The sequence below is a fragment of the Nesoenas mayeri genome, assembly GCF_963082525.1.
Source record: "Nesoenas mayeri genome assembly, chromosome: 4".
NCBI lineage: Eukaryota > Metazoa > Chordata > Aves > Columbiformes > Columbidae > Nesoenas > Nesoenas mayeri.
Genome location: NC_137540.1, coordinates 32,461,946 through 32,472,753, shown reverse-complemented (window position 1 = coordinate 32,472,753; position 10,808 = coordinate 32,461,946). Strand labels below are relative to the sequence as shown.

At 38.7% G+C, this 10,808-nt stretch overlaps 1 protein-coding gene across 1 annotated transcript; it reads left to right on the top strand.

Moving 5' to 3' along the window:
- Positions 1 to 2,833: 2,833 nt before the first annotated feature.
- FGG (fibrinogen gamma chain) lies at positions 2,834 to 7,865 on the top strand (the record flags this gene model as incomplete). The annotated part of the gene is made up of 9 exons (XM_080343587.1): positions 2,834 to 2,908; positions 2,995 to 3,039; positions 3,496 to 3,679; positions 3,787 to 3,880; positions 4,963 to 5,093; positions 5,759 to 5,892; positions 6,016 to 6,200; positions 7,047 to 7,324; positions 7,666 to 7,865. 9 exons carry the CDS (start codon positions 2,834 to 2,836, stop codon positions 7,863 to 7,865), a joined length of 1,326 nt encoding a protein of 441 aa, XP_080199713.1.
- Positions 7,866 to 10,808: the final 2,943 nt, after the last annotated feature.

Below are 10,808 nucleotides of genomic sequence, written 5' to 3'. Positions count from 1 at the left end.
AAGCAATTGATTTTATAGGACACTAGCAGTATAATTTCAATACTAGACAGCTTTTTAGTCATCTCTGTTTCTCATCCTGATTATCACTCACTCATCAATTGACCTAGTGAAGGGGATTTTGCCCACTAATCTGTATAGCTTACTAGTAGTACAAGCAGGATAATGCATATTGATAATGGATTGCAAAGCAAAAAAGGCAATTTTTTTCAATATTTACTTTTGAGGGGGTTTTCAACATTTATTTTTGGTATTTATTTTTACATAAGAAAATAAACTTCTGGAGTATCTGAAAAAGAAATTGCAAGTTCAAGTCAAGTCCACTGAACATTTTCAGTTAAAACAATAACAAAACCCCATTGGAAATGTAAAAATGGATCACTGAACATTTCTGAAATGGTATAGACTGATTTTTTCAAGTTAGATTCTCAAGGCATGTAAGTTCGAGTCGTAAGATTAAAACCCAGTTGTTTTTCCATGGCAGTCATTAGAATACTCTGATACTCAGGAACTAATTTACAAGCACAAGCTTTTTTCCTCAGATTTGTATTTCTGAGGGAAGATTTACTGTACAGGATGAGAAGGTGTTGGATAGTCTCCCAGTGGCTGTTTACCAAAAATACTAATAAAACTGAGTTGAAGAGGCTCTTTTAAACAAATAATGAATCACCTTTATTATCTACTCAAAAATAAATTGCAAGAAAAGAGTAAACTGACTTTGAGAACTCTTCCTTCTGTGTGCACTACACAAATCATTCCTCATTTGTTACCAAATCAGAAAACAGACTTCCTGGAAATAAAAAACTGGCCAGAAAATCAACACAGTCGAATTATGTTGGACACATCTCAGGGTACAACTAGGTCTCTAGCACATTTGTTTGGTAAATGGGTCAGCTATTCTGCAGTCAGGACCAACCAAGACAAAAGGGTATGTCAGGGAGGAAAAATACTATGTAGCCATTCCACTAAGAATGCACATTATTTTAAACACAATGAAAAGCTAGAATAAGTTATTTCTAAGGTAAAACCATAGAAGGAAGCAAAGATATAAAAGGATTCATTATTCAAGGCTAAATCATGACCATGTAATCAGTAAAGCAAACAAAAATTTCCTGAGATTTAAATACATCATTTGCTATGAAGTTCAAGAGATTGCAACCAGAAGTACAATTAGGTAACATTTACAAGTGCAGTGTACAGGTATTTCTAATCATTAAAGCAATGTTTAATATCAATTGCTTCATGAATGTAAATCTATACAGTGATAATTTTGTCTAACACATGCACCTCGCTGAAAATTCAGTTTTCCTATTCCTAATCCGTTTGTAGGCATAATGATCTGTTTGTCTTACCCACAAAATTAGCCAGTTAACTAGAACAATGAAATTCTATGTATGCATTGGAATTATTTCATTACAGCCATTCTCATGTTTTATTTCTAAAATGTTAGGCTTTTTCTGTCAAGATTAACTAAGCTATTTTTGCCAGTGTTGACTGTTGTCATCTATTGTGACATTCTGAAATTCTTGCCTAGGAACACAAGCCAAATTTTTCAATGTTCTGTTACCAAATATTCTTCCGACAGAGCTTCAAGCCTATATGTACTACTGTTAGTGACAAAAGGGAAGGGTGTGTTCTTTATCCTGTTGAAGGATGAGGGATACTTAGATTGTGTTGTGTCGTTCACCTATTGTGCCATGAGCAATACATGCTCATATGTGCTCTTGAGCGTACAGCTGTAGTTGCAACTGGGCCAGTTATTTTACAAAGTTCATACCAGCAACCTACTCACGCTGTATAGTCATATCTAAGGGAATCCTGGTGGTGCATGGCCACTGAAATTGTACCTCCACGATCCTCTGGACCTTGTGTCATGACGTGCAACCAGTGAAGGAGCAAAGCAATCTCAAGCAACGTGTGAGCAGCTTGGCAAGGAGATTCAGTAGTAGATTCCTGAGTCCATGTTAATAGCATTAATGAAGCAACAGTAGAAAACACAAGAGCAGGTAGACTTTTACCCAGTTTTATTTACTTTATTTTCACTCTTTAGGAAACCGAGTTAACCATGTGGAGCCATGTGCTACTGGTATCAGTAAGGACAACAGAAGCACGTTCTGCACATGACTCTTGAAGGTAATTAATGCCAGATTTGGAAGGGTAAACTTCTAGCATTGGTCATCCTTTGGAAAGGACTTTTGGCAGCCTGGCAGCTGGCTCACTGGTCATCAGTACACTTCCTGGAAAGCTGACTCTCCCATGAACAGTACTTCAGCCTCACATAAGTGTCCCACAAATTTGATTTCTAGCATCATAAATGCTCAGATTTGCTTCTGGCCATACGTGTCTTGGTGGGAAACCTTCTGTTTGACCAGATGTGACCAGATGAAAAGAGGATATTCTTATTTATTGTTGGGCTATTGGTAATTGTTACATGTAATTCAGACGGTTACTTTGGCTTTTCTATGTGCTATTTGAGTGAAACTTCTGCCAGCCCCATCCTGAAGCCATGTATGAATTTTCTTACACTTGTGTTCCTAGAAGTAGCATCTCCATGCCTTGTCTCACCTTCCCGTTTTCCTCGAGACTTTCTGGCTGGAGCAGAGATCAAGTGGATAAGTGGGAAGCAGGTTCTGAAAATGGGAGGAGTAAGAGATGAGTGCAAATTCTGGGAATCCACCTCAAGCCCCTACTCCACCTCTTCCCGCCACCTCCCGCTGCCCGCCCCCAGCTCCAGCCTGCTCTCTTAAACTGGAGCTGCCCTGTGCTGGGCTGAACATTTTCGGCTGCTGACTGCAGGACTCGCACCCGGCAGTCGGCAGCGCCTGGTGGGGCAGACATGATGGTGCTGAGGTTACAGAGCTGGGCTCCTCTGGGGTCTCTCCTCTCCCTCCTCTTTTCCACCAGCATGGCGGTAAGTGACAGTGCTAGAAAATGTATCAGCACAGAAAATGCTGTTAGAGAAAGTTAACTGAAAATGGTCTTCTTTCTTCTCTTCAGTACATTGCTACCAGAGAAAACTGCTGCATATTAGATGAACGATTTGTAAGTACCTGAACAATTTTCTTTTCTCTTAAGAGCTTGATTAAAGCTTTCCTATGCTGATAATTAACTACCATTATCACTTGTAGCTTTATTTGAACTTCATTGTTATTTTCTATATGTCCTAAATGCACTGTGCTTAAACGTGTTATCTATTAATAGAGGTGTATGCTTGGTAAAAATGCAGTGAAGTCTGCACTGTTGACAAAAGCAGATATCCAGAAGACACTAGAAGTAACAGCATGCATGCTTTTCATGCTATATGTGTGTATGTACACACAGTGTGAAACTAAACTGACTCTGTACATTCAAATACAGTAGACAAAATGGCAAACACCTCCCCTTTTTATCCACAGTTATTTGTATAAGCAGTGCCTGAAAGTTCCCCTGCCCATATATTCTGCTCTCCTGGTTTTTTTTCTCCTGAGACATTGCCAATTTTTATTCTTTCCTCTTTAGGGTAGCTACTGCCCAACGACCTGTGGCATTGCCGATTTCTTTAATAAATACCATCTCACTATGGATAATGAACTGCAGGAAATGGAGAGAATTTTACAGCAAATTACTAACTCCACGGGAACAGTAGAACATGTGATTCAACACATCCAAAGCCTCTATCCTCCAGAGAGGCAGACACTACCAAGTGAGAATATAATGATAACTACACAACTGAAAAACGTAGTTTATGTAGTTTTATTGGTTTTTAATTTGCCTGATTGCAATAATTTTACACCTTTGTCTGTTTTACAGATTCAATTGATGGCTTGACTCAAAAGTCCAGGAAAATAATTGAAGAAATTATCAGATATGAAAACACTATTTTGTCTCATGAAAGTACTATACAGTATGTATCTTCCACCTTTTATACCACTTGGCAATCCAAATAATTTTCTTTCTGTCCTTTTATTAAGTGCAGCTAAGGCTCCCTCAGAAAGGTTTTTTGTGCTCATGTGGACCATTGTGCCCACACTGTCCTTAGCAGCTGCTTAGCAAGACACAGAAGGATCGTGAGGATCTGATATTGCATTCTCTGCTCATCTGAATAAGTCATTAATTATTCAAGGAGTGCAAGATAAGAATGTCAGGAAGCATGACAATATTTTTATTTATGTTTCTTTTGCTGTGCCAGCTACTTCTAAAATTTTTTTCTTGACCTTTGGAGATTTTATTGATATGAGTTTGTGCTGCAATGCAGAGTGTGTGCAATATTTGTACAATCATTCACTCTGTCTAATTTCGCTGCATATATCCATGAAAATCAGCTCAGTTACATTGATATAAATCATAGGTAATATAAACTCAGGGGTAGTCTTTTGTAAGTTGACATTGAAAATACAACTGAAAACATCATTAACTTTTCTAAATCTTAAGGATATGTTTTATGACCAGAATGTACAAAAATCTCCACTTGTATAACATTATATCAAAGATGATTTATGCATTTTGACACTGCAGCAGTTTATTTGCAGCATTTATGTTTCACAAATGCATCCATAATTAAAGAGGAATAATTTATCATTTGCTTCAGGACAACGAAGGAAAAGTTTCACAGAATCACAGATTGTTAGGGATTGGAAGGGACCTTGAGAGATCATCTAGTCCAATCCCCCTGCTGGAGCAGGAACACCTAGATCAGGTTACATAGGAAGGCGTACATAGAGATATTCATACATTAATTACTGGTTTGAGTTTTGCTGACTAGAGTCAAGTTTTGCAGAAGATTACATTTTGCATAAGGTTAAGCATGTGCTTTCCTACTTTGTATAGTTTCCTCAGCTTTAAATATTGATACTAACAGAGCCACTTCCTGTTAGAGGGGTGTATGTAGCAGCATGCTACACCGGTGGGGCATGTATGCAGGGAAATGTGTGTTACGTATTCAGAAACAGCTGAAACAACAAGCCATTCTTATGTCTCTCTGTCCAGACAGTTGACAGATACACATATATTGAACAGCAACAGGATCATACAGCTGAAAGAGAAGATTGCCCAGCTTGAGTCGCACTGTCAGGAGCCATGCAGAGACACGGCTGAAATACAGGAGACAACAGGAAGAGGTGTGAAAAATGCTTCTTGTGTGGTGGAGGGTTAATCCCATTACAAGTATGGCTGGCATCACAAGCTGGCATCACAGCGATGAGTTATTTATAATCTTATGGGCCATAGATTTCTGCAGAGGTATATAAGATTGCACGTTATGAAACCAGGGCTTGAATCAATATAGGTGTTGGGTAGATTCTCTGCAAACAGGATATTCAGGTGGAACAGAGGTATTGCTTGTTCCATTGACTTTTTTGTCCAACATATGATTATCCCAAAATGTATGCTAAACATGAGTAGAGTTTCCATGGATTTAGGACAAACAGAAGATAACTCCTTATCACATTTCTACTGAACCATCTGAAAAACATGTTATTATTCCATTAGCTTCAAAAGTGCCATTTTTGTTGATGTAGATATTAATGCAACTACTATATTTTACACTTCGGTTGCTAAAACTCTACATGAGAGTAAATTCCTCCTCATGTTACACAAGTCCTTTGACCTTCAGTAGGATTTTTATGGCAATTACATTAAAGTATGTGGAGTAAATAGCTAATTGTGCAACAAGGATGTTTAGATGAATTGTATTTCTTGCACTGAAAAAGTTACAATATCAAATAAATGTGAGGGTAGAACTGTACCTAGATTAATAACAATCTTTTGAATATCTTTACTTCAGATTGTCAAGACATTGCAAATAAAGGAGCCAGAAAAAGTGGTCTTTACTTTATCAAGCCTCAAAGAGCCAAGCAGTCATTCCTAGTCTACTGTGAGATTGACTCATATGGCAACGGCTGGACTGTATTACAGAGGGTATGACACTTACGTGTTATTACCATGAGCAAGCTTACTGCGTCAGTACAGTTTTTATTTACCTACATAAGATACATATCTTTTTTTGATTTAGGTTTTTGGGTTTTTTTTTGTTTTCCCCAGAGACTGGATGGGAGTGAGGACTTCAAGAAAAACTGGGTTCAGTACAAGGAAGGATTTGGACATCTGTCTCCAGATGACACCACTGAGTTCTGGCTGGGCAATGAAAAGATTCATTTAATAACTACACAGTCCACTCTGCCATACACCTTACGAATAGAACTGGAGGACTGGAGTGGCAAAAAAAGGTATTTGCTTATGATACTCCTGGAAATGACAGCTTAAATCCTACTGCTTCTACTGCTCCATCAGTTTGTACAGCTCTCTGAAAAAATGATGACCCCTTAGACCTGCTAACATGAATAGGACACTGTTTTGGCTCCTGACCTCACAGCTATGACAGCAGTCACCCTGTGTGACTTGTTGCGAGATACACATGCATGTCTGAAGGCCACATGCTGGCAGCCCTAGTTTAGTTGGCAGAAGGAATTTGTTTCTTCTATTCAAGATTCTTCACATCTTATGCATCTTATTGACTACATGATTGTTTTAGGTCCCTTCCAACTGAACTACTCCTATCCTATTCTATTCTATTCTATTCTATTCTATTCTATTCTATTCTATTCTATTCTATTCTATTCTATTCTATTCTATTCCATTCCATTCCATTCCATTCCATTCCATTCCATTCCATTCCATTCCATTCCATCCTATATTCCATTCTCCAGGAAGGCTTACTAGCTTTGCTATTTCTTGAGACATCCACTTCTTCCTTCCACCAAGAATTTCCTCATGATATAAGTAAGCCCAAGTATTATGAATGTGGGAGATACATACATGTGCATGTTTATATAATGTAGATCTTTCATACATCACTGAAGAGTAGTAGTCAGAAAACATCTGACACTGGAACACAAATGCTGGTCAATGTGTGTCATTGAACTGAGGCACACAATCATGCAAAACCAATTCCTTTTCAAATGCTAGGATGCCATAAATGCCTTTTTCTGCAGTTCTAACACCTATGTGTTTCTCATTTGCACATGTACTGGGAATGCAGCATGCTGATATTCACCATTCTCCTTTGTTAACAGCACTGCTGACTATGCTGTATTCAAAGTGGGAAGTGAAGAAGACAAGTATCGGCTGACTTACGCCTACTTTATTGGTGGTGAAGCTGGGGATGCCTTTGATGGCTTTGATTTTGGAGATGATCCAAGCGACAAATCCTTTACCTATCATAATGGCATGCGTTTCAGTACCTATGATCATGACAATGATAACTTTGCTGGCAACTGTGCTGAGCAAGATGGATCTGGATGGTGGATGAATAGATGTCATGCTGGCCACCTCAATGGAAAATATTATATAGGTAAAGTACCTTCTAAATACCTATGACCCAGGACACCACATTTCAGTGACAAAGAAAAATAGGTCAGTTCCATTGAGTATGTTTTACTCTCTGGTTTTCTTGAAGCTGGCATAGCGCATTCTTTGCAATAGATGTTAACACCAGCAGTAGGAACTTACAGCTGCTCTCCAGCCCAAAGTGGGAGAATTAGTCCTGAGAGAAGCAAACTGGGGGGAGAAAGGCAGTGAGCAAGGCCTGTTAGCATGCTCAGGGATGCTATGGAGGCGTTAGTACCAGAAAAATGTATAGACAGATCAGCCGTTTTTGAAAGCAACTGTTTTGCTCTAACCGATGTTTTTTAGATGGTGTGTACACATCGAAAGATGCTGGTCCACATGGATATGACAATGGCATTATCTGGGCAACCTGGCGTGACCGGTGGTACTCCATGAAGAAAACAGCAATGAAAATCATCCCATTCAACAGACTGTCAGTAGATGGACAGCAGCACAACTTAGGCAACACCAAACAGGTTCGACCACAGGGCTGGGGAGATATTTAAAATTACAAAAGAACATAGGTATTGTTTCAAACACTGAGCATGGACAACTGAATAGGACACCATATCTTAGAGAAGTTGGCTTTGTTTATGTGTACACACACGCAGGCACGTCGCAAGAAGAGCCAGAGGCCACGAATGCATTTGCAAAGAGCAAGTTTTATTTTAGTTACCTCTCTACTGAGGGATCTCCGAAGCCACACCTGAGCTCCCAGGCAGAGGTAACACAAGCAGGGATGCAGGCGCTGGCCAGTTCAGCCCTGCTGGAACATCACTGGGCCTGCTGAGCTCACCTGTATTTCAAGACTTCAGGCAGGCGCAGCCTCCTACTCTTTGTCACAACAGAGCAGGAATCTCAGACATAGTGATAAGGTGCCTAGAGTTTCTCACAGGCTTATGTTATCTAACACAGAGGTTCTACTCATCAAGCACACAAGGTCAGTAAAACAATTAGTGTGATGTATGTGCTTTTTCTACAGACAGGTGCAAGTCACTTGAGTGTATTTACATTTAACTAACCTCCTCGCCAAATCTTCCGCTATATCCCCATACAGTTTACCATTTTGTCACAGAAATATTTGTACTTTGATTTTAATATACCTTCCATATTACTATTTCTTTTAACAGATAGATTAATGGATAGTCTTGTGATCAGAAATAATCCCTTGTCTTCATGTATTTTTAAGTGTTACATTTTTAATTTCCAACTAGTATAACTGTGTTTGAACACTATCAACATGTCATCATAGCCTATGTACTTCTTTCTTTAGAATAATATTAAAATGCACTCTTTTCTTTTTATTTTTTCTGTTTTAGGTTGGAGATTCGTAAAGGGGCAGTTTCACAAAGACTGGTCTGACCAGGGAAACAAATATCTTATATCTTAGACACTGAACTTATGTGACATTACACAGTTCAGTTTTACTGTAAAACACTGTTGACTGGAAAATGCCCAAGACTCTTCCCTGAGCAGTGCTTACCTCTGTACATGGTTATTATTTTCTGTACAAATTCTCAATAAATTTTTGATTACTACAAAAAAATCTGAACTTGTTTTCTGTGCTCAACTGTTGGCCAAGCAGAACAAACTTTATGATGCTTGGAAGGTTACTCTGATCAAACCTGTTTGATTCAGTCATTCCTGCGTTGCAGGCCAGTAGTTTCTGCTCTTTGTTTAGAGGCGAGTGTTAGAACTATTTCTCCATAAAATATGGCTTGCTACCAAAAGTTTTCATTCTGTTTTCTGATGAAATTGATACGTGACATGGACCAAAGTACACACCAACTTGAAAGAGGCCTGGTTTACTGCTGAAGGCTACTTAACTGAGCTTACCATGAAATAATGAATACATTTTCAATCAGGATGTGTTAGGAAGTATCCTATCAATGACCAAGAACAAATGTTTTACTCCAAAGCATACATATTAACAAGTTTCTCAAAATAAAAGTTTCATTTGCTATATAGCGCATAGTATTACACTGTACAACCATTACTCCTGAATACCCCTTCTTTGTTGCTAAGTATATAAAATTAATGTAATGTATCTAGTGTCATTATGAGACCAAAAAAATGATAAAATTTGCAGCAGAAATTCATTGTATTTTACTTGAATTTTCTTTTTCTAGATCTGGTAGTAATTTTCCATGTGATCCACATGAGCAAACTCACAGCACAGATCAAGAAGAGCAAAGAGTTTGCGATGCTGTCTGAATGTACTCAGAATATTTGATGAGTGCATTTGAGGGGTGCATTAGCAAAACAAATTAGGTTTGTGGATAAATTTCTCAACAAATAATACACTCTATCTCAAGTTAGTATATAAAGAAGTGAAATACAAAGTGTACCCTGGTTCTTATTTTTAGCTACTAGTGAGAGGCCAGAAGTTCACCTGATATTTCTGAATAGCACATTCAAATGCTTTATTTTAAAGACAGGGAGACATTACACTAGTAAGACAGATCTTAAATGCGGTGTATGCTGCCTCAACACTTCTCCAGTTTTAGTGCCCAGGTCTCTAGCGAGGCTGCTGCTGGATCTCTTTCCTTCGGTCTGAGCCTCCACAGCATGATAAGCTGCTGTACCCATGTCATTGTTACTCAGGTTGTTTTGACTTAGTTCAAGTTCTGCCCTTGGGCCAAAATCTAAGAGGAAGACAGGCTTCTCAGGAGCAGCTGAGAAGAAGACATCATAAGCCTAGGGCCAGTGTGAGGTTAACAACTGTTTGGGATGAAGGACAACCTCTCCACACCACTGAACCACTATATTTGCACAGCTCTGTTTCACCCATGCAACCAGTCATGTTGCGTGGCACACCGCCAGCTTTGACACCCAGTTCATCACTAGGCAAAGCATTTTATGGGTTGCTCTCCAGAACTAAGATTGCCTTATTCTTCCAGTTGATTTATTGGTGTCCTAGTTTTCACAAATAATTTTAACCTCTTTGGAGGGAACCATCTGCTCCAGTGGTCAGGAAGGTCAAAGCTATTGAACCCAAGAATCTTGATCTTTCAGAGGAGTCCTATGCCATAATTCATCAAGGAGTCTACAGGATCCTAGCCTACAGTTATATTCTCTGGGGTCTGAAAGAACACTGGCAAAACTCATCTCTTTTGGAGCTCCTTTCTACTGTTTCCAACCCTCTTTCAAAGGGGCGTGAAAAGATCTCCTGTTTCTTCTGACTCTTAGGGAGTTAATAATACTCTTGGTATTATTTTTTTGCAAGCAAACATGTTGCAATTTGACTTAATGCCCCAATTTCATACACTGAAAAGTCATATTTCTCTTTTCTACATGAGATCTTATTGTACATGACAGTCAGATCATAGCTATAGTGAAAGTCATATGTATTTACGTGAGTCTGTCTCCCTCTAAGTTTATAAAAATTTGTTATAGGATTTGGTGGATATAAGTTTGCCTTTCTTTCATACATGTGCTTGCAGTCACTC